Here is a 17,402-nt window from a genome sequence, read left to right as displayed (position 1 = left end):
CTCCAAACCTCATGCCCAAGGTGATGATACTAGGAGGAGGGACTGCGGGGAGGTGATTAGGTCATGAGGGTGAAGCCTCATGAATATGAGTAATGCTCTTATGAAAGACACCCCAGAGAGCTCCCTCATCTTTTCCATTAAGGGTTGTTGTTCAGTCGGTGAGTCCTGTCAGCGACCCCATGGACTGCAGCAAACCAGGCTTCCCTGTCCTTCACTATCTCCTGGAGTTTGCTCAAATTCATGCCCACTGAGTTGGTGATGCCATCCAACCATCTCATCCTCTGTCGTCCCCTTCTCTTCCCGCCTTCAATCTTTCCCAGCATCAGGGTCTTTTCCAATGAATCAGCTCTTCGCATCAGGTGGTCAAAGTATAGGAGCTTCAGCTTCTGCGTCAGTCCTTCCAATGAATATTCAGGACTGATTTCCTTTAGGATTGACTGGTTTGTGAGGACACAGCAAAAAGATGGAATTAGGCCCTCACCAGACCCTGAATCTACCAGCATCATGATCTTGGACTTTCCAGCCTCCAGAAATGTGTGAAATATTGAATAAATATTGTTAATAAGCCATCAAGTTTATGGTATTTGTTACTTCAGGCCACTGAACTTTTAAGTTCTGAAGTTATAAACAGGTTTAAAATTGTTTCATTTTTATTATTAACATTTGATTAATGCTAAAGAAATATTAACAGCACTGAATGAACAAATTCTTGAGGCATTATGTGAACCTTAGTAGTGTCCACGGAAATGCAACTATTCCATTACCTTACTTTATTTTTTGGCCACACTGTGGCATTCGGGACCTTAGTTCCCCAACTAGGGGTTGAACCTGTGCTCCCTGCAGTAGAAGCCCATATTCTTAACCCCTGGACCAGCAGCCAAGTCCCCTACCTTAATTTCAAAAGTAACATGGTTTTCAGAAAACTTGTTGCTATGTTTCATTATAGGAAATTTGGAGATCAGATAAAGAAGAAAACCAAAATTTCCACAATCCCACTGTCCAGAAGACGATTACAGTTGCAAATTTTCCTTCCTGCATTTTGTTTTTGCTTCGTTTTGAAACAAAAAAAATAGGCCAAATACTATACCCTTTTATAATTTATTCTTTCTAATTAGTAATATATCCTATCTGAATTATTAAATATTGCTCTATACCACTATTTTAAAGCAAACTGGGTATCCTGATTTATGAATACATTTTAACTTAATTCTTTTTTGGTGGATTTTTAGATTGCTAGAATTTTTTACTATGATAAACAACACTATAATGAACTCATTTTTTACATTTATGACTATTTTCCCTAGGTAAAATATTGAAAATGACAATTCTAGGGGCTAGTAATATTTGCTTTACCAAAGCCTTTCATTGTTAAAGTTGAATCTATTACTAATTTATTCTGTGATTTTTTTTTCCTATGTATTTTGAAGAGCAAATTCTTCCCTATTCGAAAGATACTCACATTTTCTTTCACTTTATTTTCTAACATAAGCTTCACTTGTCACATATAAACCCTTTGATTTTAGCTTGTATCATTATCTAGAGTCTGATTTCACAATTTTCCCAAATTGTTAACCAATTAGTTCCAGAGCATTTATTTAATTCTTTTATTTAATTCCCATTGACATGATGTGACTTTTATCATATGCTAAATTATGATACATACTAGAGTTTGTTTCTAAACTTTGTCTTTTTTCACTAATTTTTTTAAAATTTTGCTGCTAGTATCATATTGTTTTAATCACTGTAATTTATATAATATAGTTTGATATTTGGAAGACAAGTACCACTCACTGCTCTTCTTTTCTAGATTTTTTTGGCTAGTTAAGAATCTCCAAGGGACTTCCCTGGTGGTTCAGTGGTTAAGAATCTGCCTTCCAATGCAAGGGACATGGGTTTGACCCCTGGTCGAGGAATTAAGATCCCACATGCCATGAGGCAACTAAGCCCTCAAGCTGCAACTACTCAGCTCAGGCACTACATCTAAGATCCGACACAGCCATAAATAAATAAATATTTTTTTAAAGGATCTCCAAGATTCTGCAATCTGCCAAGATCTCTTTACACCAGAAAAAACTCCTACTGTGCTTTTGACTGAAATTACCAAAAATCCACATATTTATTTGGAATGAATATTTCTAATATATAACAGTATTGGTGGTGGTGTTCAGTTGTCCAGTTGTGTCCAACTCTTCTCTACATTCATTCAGTCTTTAACTACCTCAGTAAAGTTTTATAGTTTCCTTCATTTGCTCTGCATGATTCTTGTGGAGCTTATTCCCAAGTTATAAGTACACACACATATACACTCACACACATATTTGCTATTGATACTGTCAATGAGATCTAAAGACCAACTGGGGAATATATTTGCCATAGGTATTTCAGGCAAAGGTTCTATTTAAATGAGTCTTATAAATTTAAAAAATGACATATTCAGTAGAAAAATAGATAAAGGATATGAGCACATAATTCACAAGAGAAAGACAGAGGTCAATAAACACATGGGAAATTGTTCAGCCTGCATAATAATCACAGCAACCCAGTTTAAATTGAGACCATTTTCAGTATCAAACTAATGATTAGTACTGGGGTTCAAAAAGCAGGTTCTGTGCCTCCTTTCACTGGTTCACGACAGTTCTATGATTGTGAAGGCAGACCAGGTATCACTCATCTCTGAGGTCCCTTCCACCTAGCACAGTCTGGCAGAACCTGGGGATTCTCTGTAAGAAGCCTGCTGAATTGAATACAGATTTTTCCAGGTGGAAGAGAGGCAAAGTGTTTTATTCTAGGAAGAGGAAACTGAGCTGAGTCAGGCTGTGTAAATGCTCACATAGCTGCAAGAGAAGATGCGGTTCCAACAGGCTGTGTGGATCCATCATCAGTGCAAAAAGAGATGGGGGGTGATCGAGCAGGATCAGGCCATGCAGCATAACATGTGTTACTTTGTGCCATGAACTGTATCCTATGAGCATTATCAAAACAAAATTTGAGCAGGGAACTCTACTCATATTTCATTTTGATAATGCCTCATTTCCACCTGGAAAAAAAAAAATCTTTATTCGATTCAGCACAGGGAACTCTGCTCAGTGCTCTGTGGTGACCTAAATGGTAAGGAAATCCAAAAAAGAGGGGATATACGTGTAGATAGAGCTGATTCGCCTTGCTGCACAGTAGAAACGAACACACCATTGTAATGCAACAATACTCCAACAAAAATTAATTTTAAAAATTTGAGTAGGATAATAATATGACAAGATGACTATAGCAATATTTACAGAATGAAAGGGAAAGACTAGAGAAAAGAGGATGCATAGGAGAATAAGGCAGCTCTCCTATGAGTGAGGGGAAGGGAAAGGGAAAATTAGGGAAAGAGCATCTATTAAACTAAGCACCTAATATGTCCATTTTCACATTAGTCTTTGCAATAAGTCTGTGTGGCAAGCATTAGTATCCTCATTCCTAAGGGGAAACTGAGGTTCAGAGATTTTTTTTTGGCCACACAGCATAATGAGATCTTAGTTCCCCTACTAGGGATAGAACCCTGTGACCCCTGCATTGGGAGTGTGGAGTCTTAACCACTAGCCTACCAGGGAAGTGCCTGAGATTCAGAGATTTGAAGTAACATGTGAAAGGCTGCACAATCAAAAAGCAGCAATACTAGCTGGGATTGGAACTCTGTCTCCAAAGCCCATGCACTTCCTACAACATACACGGCTGAGACAGGACAGGGCAGAGAGAATGAAGGAGGAGGGAGACTCAGGACATCTCAGAGTAGAAACCACCCCAGGCACGACAGCAGGACCGTCAGCCTGGTGAGGGCGTCACCCAAAATAAAGACTCCCTGGGAAGAAAGCGCTCAGAAGATTGATCGTACACGCACTGAGTTTGAGATGACAATAGGACTCGTCCATGGAGCCATCCAGGAGATCCTGAGAAAGGCAGATGAGTGTGGAGCTGCTGGTGGAGGAGTGGAAGCTGAGGGAGCAGCTGAAACTGCCCCGGGAGCAGTGCGGAGCAGAGAGGAGGCGGGTCTCTGGGGCTGTGATCTCTGTGGCGGGTGGAGTCAGGCCAGATTCCCCCCAGCTCAGGGAGGGGTGGGGGGCAGGGGACAGTCAGGTCACTGGAGATGAGTGAGGAGAGCATACGAGATGGGTTGTCAATAAAACAGTACCTTCTCATCTGCAGCCTTCAAGGGACACATACCTGCTTCTGGGCAACAGAGTGTTTCAAATGCTTGGTCTGTATAATCTTCCTGCTTCTTCATACATTTATATTCCATGAACTTCATGCCATCCTCAGAGGTCAAAGTTTCATTCAGTATATCCACTGCCTAAAGCAATTCCACAGTGTTTCATGAGAAATAAGCCACATTTTGGGGGGAAAAGTTTAAAAATTATTCTGTATTCCCAGGAGTGCATTTACCAAGACATGCAATGAGTATTCAGTATATGTTTATCACATGAATCAATAGGCTTTGAAAGCTGGAACTATGTTGGAACAAGGCAGAAACAGGAATGTGTCTGTCCATTTCTTCTCTTTGTCAACCGTGACGAGCACTGATCATGTGGCAATTAATTTGATGCAGACGTCCTGCCTTCTATCTTATCCCCCTACTGTTCCATGCTGCTGCTGCTGCTGCTAAGTCGCTTCAGTCGTGTCCAACTCTGTGCGACCCCATAGACGGCAGCCCACCAGGCTCCCCCATCCCTGGGGTTCTCCAGGCAAGAATACTGGAGTGGGTTGCCATTTCCTTCTCCAATGCATGAAAGTGAAAAGTGAAAGTGAAGTCGCTCAGTCGTGTCCGACTCTTAGCGACCCCATGGACTGCAGCCTACCGGGCTCCTCCATCCATGGGATTTTCCAGGCAAGAGTACTGGAGTGGGGTGCCATGCTACGGGACTCTAAAGATGAGTTCATCCACGTCCTGCTTTAAGCTTTAACATTGCCAGTCAGGTCCCTAAAACTGCTCCTAACATTCCATTATTAATATTAAAATGATCACTCTGTTTCAAGCATATCAAAGCAAAGAAGAACACAGGATGAACAAATTGGTACATAAAACTTCTGGGACTCCATTCTCTTTTCTAGAAGGCCAACTTTGAAAATGTTAGTCACTCAGTCATGTCTGACTCTTTGCAATCCCATGGACAATAGCCTGCGAGGCTCCTCTGACCATGGGATTCTCCAGGCAAGAATACTGGACTGGGTTGCCACATCTCCTCCAGGCGATCTTCCCGACCCAGGGATCGAACCCTGGTTTCCTGCATTTCAAGTGGGTTCTTTACCGTCTGAGCCATCAGGGAAGCCAACTTTAGCACCTCATTTCACAGAAGCACTGGAGGGACCAGTCCTCAGCTTCCAACTCAGACCCTGGGTCCCCAGAGCTAACCCCTCTGGTACTCACAGCTCTGGGATTCTTAGAGCCTAGCGGTTAGAGGTGAGTGCTAACTACCAATACTCCACTTGCCGGGAGCCAGCACAGGAGTCCCCACCTATGACAAGGTCATGCAGGAGAGCTCTGATGGGCAAGGCGAGTCAGAGCTCGAGGGGTGCCCCCCTGGATCTGCCTGAGCGTGTACCCCAAAACCAGAATCTGTCTGTTTTACTATTTTATGACTTTACCAACTCCCCTGACATTAACAGGGGGCTATCCCCGACCACCTTTCTCTGAAGAAAATCAACTTAGAGCTCTAGTTAATAAGTCTCCTGGGCATAATGGGAATGTTTCAATTCAAACCCCTCTGATGACTTTCTAGCTTGCCTGACAGGTTTGTTCAGATTCCTGCAGCTACGCATGTGATTGTTCACAGCCCCCCAACCACGAGAGGCACGGGAAGCTTAAGATATTCTAACAATGCAGAGCTTCTCAGAGAGTTAAAATTGTTAGAATAGAACTAGTAGAGGATTTCTTTGTTGAGCTAATGCTTGCTGCCAAGTTTCCATATCCCTTACCTACTGTGTCCCTGGGAGTGTATTGATTAATATAGTTGGTATATAGAAATGTAAGTAGTAGCTTTAATGTTTGTAACCTTGGACCCTTGAGTTAATTCTTTTCTTGTTATAGCCTACCACACTTTTGCCCTATAGGAATGCAACTTTATCTAATGCTTTCGGAGAGTGGCGCCAGACTTTAGAATAATCACCTTTAGAGAAAAATAAGTTTTCTGAAGTAAGGGTCATAAAATGTTAACAGGTCTCCTGGCCAGAAGATGATGTAAATCACCTAAAGCTTTTGCGTATGATAAGTTTGCAGAAAGAAAGCCTGGCTTCGATAAGGATCAAGGACTGCTGACCTTGCATGACTCTACCCCCACCCATTATCCTCTATGCACAACTTAAGGTATAAAAACTATTTTGGAAAATAAAGTGTGGGCCTTGCTCATCAGGCTTGGTCTCCCCGTGTAGTTCTTTCTTGCTTCCTTTTCTCTCCTTTTCTTCTCTATTTTTTCAGGCCAAAGTAACTGGAGCACGGGGGTCCTCTGAGACTACTTATTTGCCTGGGCTTCTAAGACCCACTCTAGAAGGCGCCCAAGGTGGGGCACCTTCAGCTATTCGAGAGGGCGCCTGCGGCCTCCATAGTCAGAGCAAGTTCGGTGCCACGAACTTTATTAGTCTCCCACGTAAACCAGTCAGGTCAAGCCTCTGTCTCTATCCTTTAATCGCCAACGCCGTCCTCCCGAGGGAATCCCTGGTCCAACCGGGGCTGGACCCCAGTATCCACTGAAGTCTTTATGTAGCAAAATGCTGGTAAAATCTCAAAACTTACTGAAGCACAGAGGATTTTTAGGGCAGTGAAAATACTCTGTATGATTCTAAATACTCTGTATGATTCTATAATTTTATTCTAAAATAAAATAAATTATGTATTTTTATTTTGTTTTTAAAACTTTTTATTTCATATTAGAGTATAGTTGATTAACAATGTTCTGTTAGTTTCAAATGCATAGCAAAGTGATTCAGTTATACATATAAATGTATCTATTCTTTTTCAATTTCTAACTAGGTTCTTACAGAATATTGAGCAGGGTTCCCTATGCTATACAGCAGGCTCTTGTTGGTTATTCAACTTAAATATACATGCTCATTTATTTTAGGTGAGTTTATTAGTTTTTGACTATATATTAATATTATGTCTTCTATTTTAATCTGGCTATAATTTAAAAGTTACTGTTAGAAGGAAAATACCTTTTTTATAATAGCAAAGTAAAATGGAATAATCCATTTATATGAATAATCTCAATTTTAAAAAGAACAGAAGGTTAAGTATTTTGGAAGACTTGTCTGAACACTACAGATCCTTCTAGGAAGCTTTTAGTACATTTTCCCTACCCTCTATGGGAAAATTTCATGAAATGTGCTACTAAGACACTTATTCTCTCATCTCTACTAATAGAAATTTAACTTAATGGCATACCTCTTCCTCTTGGAGGGTGTTTTCATCAGAAATACATTCATTTAAATTAATTTCAAATTTTAGCCCTCTCTAGAAGAAAGCAAGAAAAAAATCTTAGTTTTATAATCTAATGAAAATCTTAAAATTACAACTCCCAATTTGACACTACAGATACTTAAAACCATTAGTCTAACATCACAAAATAAGGCAATTCCATAAAATAGTAGGGGGTGAAATCCTGTAGGCAACTGGATTACAAGGTGCAGAGACCCAGCCAGACTTTTAATACAAAAATTTAAGACAAAATGTTTATTACCTGAGCTTTATGTTTTTGTTCCGAACTTTTACTTTCCTTTATGTTCTGAGGTTTAATTTGTTTTAAGTCTCTCTCAATATCCTGAAACTTAGAGAAAAAATAAAATCTAGCATTTACTATTGATCAAACAATTACATTTTCACCATTGCCGAATTCACAGCAGGGTCTATTTACATTATTTGATTTCTTGAATGAATCTGATGGTTGTTTTGAGAATAAAAGCATGCATTTTGCAAAGGAAAGTTAATGATAGTCTACTAAAAGCTTGGCCACAAGGTCCATTAACTTGAAATATTAATGCATTTAACACCAGCATTGCAACTCTACGGGGTGACAATATTTATCGCTTCAGTCCCATACAACCTAATCTAACTCAAGACTGTAATTTGGGGACTTCCCTGGTGATACAGTGGATAAGAATCCACCTGCCAATACAGGGGACATGGGTTCAATCCCTGGTCTAGAAAGATTCCACATGCTTTGCAGCAACTAAGCCAAAGGGCCACAACTTCTGAGACCCGTGGCCCAGAGCCTGTGCTCTGCAACAAGAGAAGCCACCTCAATGAGAAGCCCACCCACCTCAATGAAGACTAGCTCCCGCTTGCCGCCACTCGAGAAAGCATACAAGCAGCAGTGAAGATTCAATGCAACTAAAAATAAATAAATAAAAATTTTAAGAAGAGTGTAATTTTGACCATAAGATCCTTTCCTTAAGAAGCTTATGATCTTAATCAGGAAAACAAAAAAGTGCACAGCTTGTGATACTACAAAGGAAGGAGGGGAGGGTCTAAAAATTGATGGGTAATTTAGAGGAGGAAGAGAAGACTGTAAAAGTACTGACAAGAATTTCCAAAGAATGGTCAAGAGGTGAACTTTAGACCCTGAGCTTTCTTGGGGTTCAGTCCTGGGCCCTCTGCCGTTCTCTTCCTCAGTACACGGATGGTGGTGGTTTAGTCATTCAGTTGTGTCTGACTCTTTCGACCCCATGGTCCGTAGCCCACCAGGCTCCTCTGTCCATGGGATTCTCCAGCCAAGAATACCGGAGTGGGTTGCCATTTCCTTCTCCACAATACCCAGGGGTCTCATTTATTTCCAGGGATTTAAATGTGATCTTTATGCAATGCCTCTTAAACATGTCTTTAAGAGTTGTCTTGTAATTCAGCTGCCTACTTGGTACCATCCTCGCCTTAACATTCACCCCACAATCTCATATCAAGCGCCCACTGCGGACCAGACACTGCCCTGCACAATGGGATGGTGCAGAACGTGAATGTCCCTACTGACACACAGCTTACATTTTACTGGAGTAAAATAGGTAAATGAGTCAGCAAAGCAATGATGTCATTTCAGAATGTGTTAAGTGCCATAAGGAAATGAGGTTAGAGTAATAGCCCAGAAAATGAGTAGAGGAGGACAGTAACGTAGGAAAAGCCTACCTGGCATTTGATGGGAGCCCTGGGATGGTGTTGGACCCTGGCTAAGGAAGGTCTGTGGAAAGCATGTTCCAGGTGGAGGGAACAGCGGGGCAGAGACCTGAAGCAGGGATGTGGTCTCTCAGATCTTCCTGACAACACAGCCAAAGCGGAGCTCCTGAGGGCCCACCCCCTGACATAGAAGCTTGCTCCCTACTCTTCCACATCTTGGTAAAATGTACTATTCCTTTCAAGCCAGAAATTTATGAGTCTCCATGTGTGTTTATATATATACATATGTATATATATTCCCCTGGAGAAAGGAATAGCAACCCACTCCAGCATTCCTGCCTGGAGGATCCCCCTGGACAGAGGAGCCTGGCGGGCTATAGTCCGTAGCGTTGCAAAGAGTTGGACACAACTAAACGACTAACACATACCTACACATAGATGTTAATTACTGCCTCGTCTGTGGACCACACCCTTTGCATGTACTTCACATCTATCAGTTTGAATTGTTATTGGTTGATTGCCCCAGAACTCTGGGAAGGGTGTTTTCCTGCCTTGCAATGTTACACACTCTGAAACAAGACTCTGACTTCTGTTATCTTACTTGTATTTGTGAGGCTGGTTGTCTGATCTGACTGTGTAGTCTGATTGTCTCAATTGCATGAGAAGTGTCATATTGCTTTATTTCCCTTTGTGTGTGCATGCTAAGTCACTTCAGTTGTGTCCAACTCTTTGCGACCCTATGGACTGTAGCCCACCAGGCTCCTCTGTCCATGGGATTCTCCAGGCAAGCATACTGCAGTGGGTTGCTATGCCCGCCTCCAAGGGATCTTCCCGACCCAGGGGTCAAACTCGTGTCAAACATATTAGACCCTGAAGCCCCATTCACCCCACTGGGTAGAAAATTCAACCTTAGTCCACTTTAGGGCTCTGAGCACCACCCCTTGTGGAAGTCCCTGGGTTTTCACAAAAAGAAACACTCAGGGAGGCTGTTCAGCCTTCACTTCACTCAACATGGCTTCCTCTCACCTGCCCTCAATCAGGCCCTTGGGGCACCTCATTGAAGATGAAGGGGAAAGACCTCCCAGAGGAAAAAAGAAAAGTCCTTTGTGAGCCATTTGATCATTCAGCTCTGCACAGTTCCCTATTAATACCAAAAACGTAAGTTTGAAGATAAACTAACTGTGAGATTTATTGAGGGGTGTGTTTAAGATTCAGATTCAAACACCATCAGACAACAGAAATTTCTTCCACCCTGGAAGCAGTTCTCAAACGGCTGCACGAACTCACCAGCTAGCTCTTGATGACAAGATGCCTGGGTCCCACCCCAGACCATTTGGGATGGAGTCCAGGCGTTTTAATTTTTTTTTTTTTTTTTGATTGCTCTGTTTTGTTTTTTTTTTGTGTGTGGAGCAGCACCCCACACAATGTGCCAGATCTTAGTTCCCCAACCAGGGATGGAACCCGCGCTCCTGCAGGAGTCTTAACAACTGGACCACCAGAGAGGGTCCTGATTGAGTTTTTTAAACTTTCCCCCGTGGTTCTACTGCACAAGGAGGGATGGGAACACAGGGCTGGAGCAGACTCACTGGGAAACACAGCATCGTCTAACAATAACCATCACCTGCACAGATGCTTCTTCCTCAGGTGCTTCATGGGGGATGGGCAGGCCGCTCTTCTTCACCAAGTAGGTTTTCCAGCTCATTTTTGAGTCCTCCTTCAACATAAATTATACACAATCCACAAGGTTGGTTCTGCGTCGGTTCTGAAGGCCACTTGCTGCCCCTCAGCTGCTAGACCTGAATGGGGTCTCGTGAGGACACTGGCCCAGGAGGATCCGGGGGTGTGGCTGGAGAGAACGCCCTCATGGCCTCTGTCCTCTATGGCCACCTTCCGTTTTCCCCAAGGGCTTCTTTCCTGGCCTCTCTAGAAAAGTCTGGGTCCATCTTTCCTGCATGCAGGCTTCCCATCCCAGACCTGCCTTAAAAAACAGGGCTGAGGATAACACGAGGCTCTCCACCATTAGCCAAACCACTGCTCTGGGCTTCCCAGGTGGCGCGAGTGGTAAAGAACCCGCCTGCCACTGCAGGTAGAGGTGAGAGATGGGGGTTTGATCCCTGGGTCGGGAAGATCCCCTGGAGGAGGGCATGGCAACCCACTCCAGTATTCTTGCCTGGAGAATCCCATGGACAAGAGCCTGGAGGGCTACAATCCATAGGATCACAAAGAGTCAGAAATGACTAAGTGACTTGGCATGCATGCACTGCTCTGGTGATAAGCATGTCCAGCCTGCCCCTCCCACAGCACCCTGGCCTGAAGCTTTGTGTGGTTCTTTCAGATGCCCTCCTCCTTAGCTCTGCCTCTCCAAACTCCACTCTGCTTCTCAGACCCATCTTCTGAGCCCCATCTCTCTTCTTCCAGAAAATTCCTCCACCAGCTCATCCCACTCATGTTCACTCACAGGGCTTAACCAGATTCAGTTATTCCAGCACTGCTTCACACATGTGTGTCTTATCTTTCCAGCTGTTTATGGGTAGAAGTGTCTATGCTAGAAAGGGTACAGGTTTTAGAATCAGTTGCTTATTTGTGTTTTGTGTGTGTTAGTCTTTCAGTCGTGTCCTGCATTGCAGGTGGATTCTTTACCGTCTGAGCCATCAGGGGGCGTTACACAGTCTGCCTTGTAATATCTAAGTGACTTGAACTTCTCTGTCATGGGAAGTAAAGATGTGGATATCAAAGCTCTAGTTCAGAGCCCAGTACATACAACCGAATTGTACCTCTGCTCATTTCACCTATATTCATTTATATACATATGCCCTCAGAGATGGGGGAGAGGGAAAGATCAATTTCAGCAGTGTGGGCAGTTCTACACAATAAGTGTGTAGTTCAAGTATGTGTGAGACAGGCTGTGTCCTCAGTGGGACTCGGTACCCCCTGGCCTCTCATAGGAGGAGCATTCCAGGGTCCCGACGATGTTTCTAGTGTTTAAAAATGCATGTGTTTTTCATGCAATGTGGTCTCCAGACACAAGCCAGCCATCTCATCTGGAGTTCTACTGAAAAAACAACCACTTAAGAAATAGAAGAATGAATCTCCAATGTGGCTCCTTCAAAGGATATTTCAAGAATCATCTCAACTGTACTCAAATGTTGCCTTATATAGACTACCCCAGCATATGAGACTATTCCAGTGTGTGTGTGTGTGTGTGTGTGCATGCGCGCGTGCTCAGTCATGTCTGACTCTGCAACCCCGTGAACTGTAGCCTGTCAGGCTCCTCTGTCCGTGGGATTCTCCAGGCAAGAATACTGGAGTGGATGGCCATTTCCTTCTCCAAAGGATCTTCCCGACCCAGGAATCAAATCCACGTCTCCTGCGTCTCCTGAATTGGCAGGTGGATTCTTTACCACTGAGCCACCTGGGATTCCGATGTAGCTAAATTCAGTAAATGCTCGTTGTTTTTCCTACCTCACAGGCATGAACTCACTTCCTGTCTCGAATCCAGTTCTGGAATAAAGTACCTGCTTGGTCAATACTTACTGACTGACTCACAGGGAACACGATCAACCATATTTAATAGCAGGCTCTCTTCACTGAGACTCTCAGCCCCATCACCTTGTGCAGCCTCAAGTAAACCATAATTAAGTGGGGCTTCCATTACATCTGGCAGTTTTCCTATTTAAAAAAAAGTTTGCCTGATAAAGTTTATCTTTTTGATGAGACGATCATTACTCCCGTGGGCCACAATTAATCAGCCTGTACTCTAGAGTCTGGGAACTGCAATTACTAAGTCCACACACAGTTATTGAAGCCCACACGCCCTAGAGCCTGAGGTCTGCAGAGAAGCCCGAGCATGTAATGAAGAGGAGCCCCTGCTCGCCACAACCAGGAAAAACCCGCACAGCAACAAAGACCCAGCATGGTCAAAAATAGTTAAATATCTAAAATTATTTTTTTTAAAAGATCATTACTGTTAATATCTGCTCAGTTTAGTTAGCTCTGAATCAATAGAACAACATTTTGTTTCCGTTTTTTAAACATTTATTTTGACATGGGCCATTTTTAAAGTCTTTATTGAATTCGTTACAATATTGTTTCTGTTTTATGCTTTGGATTTTTGGCCATGAGGCATGTGGGATCTAAGTTCCCTGACCAGGGATCGAACCCACACCCCCTGCATTGGAAAGAGAAGTCTTAACCACTGGACTGCCAGGGCAGTCCTTCAACATTTCCTTTAGGAGAATGAATTTACCTACCTCCAGTTCACACCCCATCTTCTTTCTAATTTCCTTCATGTCATGGTGATACTGTTGGCGTATTTCCTCTAATTGCTTCCAATATTCCTGGAAAGCAATCCCAATTCCGAAATGTTAAATGTTTGCGGACAACTTGACAGAATACTCTCTAGAGAGCCTATGATTTTATTTTTATTTTATTTTTTATTTTTGGCCATGCCTCACAGCACGTGGGATCTTAGTTCCCCGACCAGGGATCGAACCCACACCCCCTGCATTGGAAGCATGGTGTGTTAACCACTGGACAGCCAGGGAAATCTCCAAGACAGCCTATGATTTTAGAAATGTGTGATATGTAGTAAGGGAAAAGTCGGTGCTCCCCAAAATGATAATCTGCCTTATACTTTGCCTGTGGTAAAGTGATCATATTTGGAGATGGTGTCATTGCAGGGGTGAATAGTTAAGCTAAGATGTGGTCACAACTGGGGCAGAGTGGGTCCCTAATGCAGAGTGGGTCCTGCTGTCCTGTTAAGAAGATGGCCAGGGACTTCTCTGGCAGTCTAGTAGTTAACTCTCTGCACTTCTAATGCCGAGGACTCGGGTTTCACCCCTGGCCAGGGAACTAAGGGCCCCACGCCACATGGTGTGGCCAAATAATAATAATAATAAATAATATTTAAAAAAATAAGCAGACTCCTTTTAAAAAAAGAAGACGAAGATGGTCACACGAGGAGGATGCCACGTCCAGTGGCAGAGACTGAGTTGTGTCACTGCAAGTGAGGATATCTGAGCATCAAGGACCAACTCCCAGAAGCCAGCGAAAGGCAGAGACGGACTCCCCTCCAGAGTTCAGAGGGAGCATGGCCCTGCTGACATCTTGACTTTGGACTTCAAGCCTCCAGAACTGTGAGACAGTAAATTTCTGTCGCTTCAAACTGCCCAGTGTGTTGTAAGGCAGCCCGAGGGAACTAACACAAATTTCAAAAATGTTCAGGATGGACAATTACTTGATCAATCCGAGGTAAAAAGCCCTATGAACTCAGCTACACTGCATTCTCTGAGAAGGTGGAATGCATGTCTTTGTCTCCCCTGAGCCCTCATTGTGGTGCATCACACCGTGTACCCAGCAAGGGTTTGTGTAGTGAGCTCTCTCGGGTGCACCATAGATGCTAAAAACAATAATACCCTGCGTGTGTGTGTGCTAAGATGCTTCAGTCATGCGACCCTATGGACTGTAGCCCCCCAGGCTCCTCTGTCCATGGGATTTTCCAAGCAAGAATATTAATACCAGAGTGGGTTGCCGTGCCCTCCTCAAAGCAACATGGTATTACAGTACACAAGACAACGAGAGAAATCCAGCGGTAGCCCTTGGAAGCAGTTTCTAACCTGTTCCTTCATTTCATTTCTCCTGAACTGCAGCCCCCAGAATCTAGGTCCTTCCGCATCGCTTCTTAGCTTTTGTCTCTGGTTGTCATTTGGCTCAGCAGAAGATGGACGAAGACCCTGTTATTGGAATAAAGTAGTTTATCAAGTGTATTTGCATTCTGGAAACACCTTATGACTTGACCTGCACTTCATCCTTTAAGCAATAATTATATTATCAATCTCACTATTTGATAATAATTATATTGAGTTTTTTTTTATAGTGAGCAGAATTTTCTTAGATTAAGCATGAAACTTTTAAAAAAGTAAATGAATAAAACCACTGGTATTGTTTATTCTAAGCAATCAGTATTTTATGCTAGCATGTAAGATGCCTAGATTTGTTTTCTGAACTGCTAAACTGTAACTGTGAAATCAAATATCTATAAAAGTTCAGCAACCCTTGGAGCTTGAGATTAGGTAGGGGAAGAGAACTAAAGCTTTTGAGCAGCTCAAAATAAGACCAATACAAATAGGATGTATATCCAGTTTCACTCAGCCCCAGAATTTTGACACTATACTTAAGGGTAAAGTTTAACTTTCATTTCAAATAAAATATGATAATCCCTTTTTTAAAATGTGTAGAATTCTAATAAACTAGAACCAAAGAAAAGCAGCACTCAAGGGGACCTCGAAGCCTATCTACAGCTTTTATAGAGAAAGATACTGAAGTTCAGAGAGGCTGCATGTTCTGCCTAACGTCATAGCAAGTGATGGAGCCAGGGAAGGGACGAGGCTTCTCAGACCCTGGCTGAAGCCTATTCCCAATATTCTTCTTTAGCTGTTAAAAACTAGTCTTAATCTTCTATGTGGAGTGAACTTTGACTTAAGGAACCATGAATATTTGTGAACAGAGAAAGCGTTAGAAATGTCTGATGGCCTCTTATATTTGGTTTTTACTTACCAATTGCTTTTCCACTTTCAGCTTATATTGTTGAGCTTCACATTTCCTCTGAAGGTATTCAGCAAGCCTTAGGAAACAGAAACGTTCAGCTTGAGTAGAAATTTTAACTTGTTGTAGGCAGCAATTTGACAAGTAGATTTTCAGCTTCATAATGAGATTCACAAATCACCTGTGACATTCTGAGTTCAAAGTGAAAAGTGAGAGTTGCTCAGTCATGTCCAACACTTTCCGACCCCATGGACTATACAGCCATGGGATTCTCCAGGCCAGAATACTGGAGTGGGTAGCTGTTCCCTTCTCCAGGGGATCTTCCCAACCCAGGGATCGAACCCAGGTCTCCGGCATTACCAGAAAGAAGAAAACAATATGAAAAATTCAAGAGTATGAATCTGTGGCCACAGTCAAATGGCAACATGAGTAAGATTAGTTACATCAAACTTGAGATGAAAAAGTGTCAAGGGAACAGTGAATTAAGTATTTTAAATGTAGAGTCTGGAGATTCTTCCTGGATGTTTTAGGAGAATTTGGACAGACTTCAAAATAAATGCTGATATAGCAAGATATTATTCAGAGGACGAAAGTTTAAGTTAGACTATGACATTACCATTGACCTGGAGGTGGACTGTGGCTTTCTTCCTGATCATAACTCTCCTCATCTCTGGTATCTTTTTGAGGAACATGGTGGTAATTTGGTCCGTGCACTCTCTTCCTCAACAAGTCAAGTTGAGCATAAAAATGATCATAATGTCCACACACTGCAGCAAGTTTGGGCTTTTCTACCATTTTTACCTGAGGGATTAAAATGAAGAGAGATTTTTTTTTAAAATACAGGATTAAAATCTATAATAACTGATTGCTTGATAGTGACCATAGCTAAAACAAGGTATAGAAATTATCTTGTTGTTCTTGCTCTAGACTCGTTTTTCAGTAATCTTACAATATCCAAATCCTAGAATTGAAAAATGTTTTAGAAGGCAAAGTCCTGCAGCACCACAGTTAATAATTTTGCTCAGGTGTGAATATGAGTCACGTATACTTTATGGCTAGTGTATCAAAAATACTTAGCGAGCATCTATCCAACCCAAGATATGAAACTAAACTGTGTTATTATTTCCTATTTTTCATAAACTTATTTGTTGTTGTTCATATACACAGGAAGAGCCCCTGGAGGGGGAAATGGCAACTCACTCCAGTATTCTTGTCTGGAGAATCCCATGGATGGAGGAGCCTGGCAGGCTACAGTCCGTGGGTTGCAAAGAGTTGGACATGACTGAGCACACACACAATATATATGTTAGATTAAATATAAAATTATAGATATTTGACCATCTTTAACTTACAAAGTGAAAGAGGAGAGTGAAAAAGTTGGCTTAAAGCTCAACATTCAGAAAATGAAGATCATGGCATCTGATCCCATCACTTCATGGGAAATAGATGGGGAAACAGTGGAAACAGTGTCAGACTTTATTTTGGGGGGCTCCAAAATCACTGCAGATGGTGATTGCAGCCATGAAATTAAAAGACACTTACTCCTTGGAAGGAAAGTTATGACCAACCTAGATAGCATATTCAAAAGCAGAGACATTACTTTGCCAACAAAGGTCCGTCTAGTCAAGGCTATGGTTTTTCCTGTGGTCATGTATGGATGTGAGAGTTAGACTGTGAAGAAGGCTGAGCACCGAAGAATTGATGCTTTTGAACTGTGGTGTTGGAG

The 17,402-nt window shown here is 42.4% G+C and overlaps 1 protein-coding gene across 4 annotated transcripts in view; it reads right to left on the bottom strand.

The window, feature by feature from the left end:
* LOC104985471 (serine/threonine-protein kinase Nek5-like) overlaps nucleotides 1-17,402 on the bottom strand; it is a 62,268-nt gene that overhangs the window by 12,439 nt on the left and 32,427 nt on the right. Inside the window, exons 12-19 of one of the 4 annotated variants that reach the window (XM_010835661.1) lie at nucleotides 16,293-16,477; nucleotides 15,689-15,755; nucleotides 14,749-14,865; nucleotides 13,384-13,470; nucleotides 10,755-10,847; nucleotides 7,710-7,796; nucleotides 7,415-7,483; nucleotides 4,204-4,330 (exon numbers count right to left, since the gene is read on the bottom strand). In XM_010835661.1, coding sequence (XP_010833963.1) covers nucleotides 4,204-4,330; nucleotides 7,415-7,483; nucleotides 7,710-7,796; nucleotides 10,755-10,847; nucleotides 13,384-13,470; nucleotides 14,749-14,865; nucleotides 15,689-15,755; nucleotides 16,293-16,477 — 832 coding nt within the window. The remainder of the gene's footprint in view (nucleotides 1-4,203; nucleotides 4,331-7,414; nucleotides 7,484-7,709; nucleotides 7,797-10,754; nucleotides 10,848-13,383; nucleotides 13,471-14,748; nucleotides 14,866-15,688; nucleotides 15,756-16,292; nucleotides 16,478-17,402) is intronic. The other 3 variants (XM_010835662.1, XM_010835663.1, XM_010835664.1) reach the window with 3 other exon arrangements.

Source organism: Bison bison, unplaced genomic scaffold, assembly GCF_000754665.1.
Source record: "Bison bison bison isolate TAMUID 2011002044 unplaced genomic scaffold, Bison_UMD1.0 scf7180017864048, whole genome shotgun sequence".
NCBI classification, from domain to species: domain Eukaryota; kingdom Metazoa; phylum Chordata; class Mammalia; order Artiodactyla; family Bovidae; genus Bison; species Bison bison.
The sequence above is the reverse complement of the archived record's forward strand: the minus strand, read 5'-3'. Positions and strand labels throughout refer to the sequence as shown.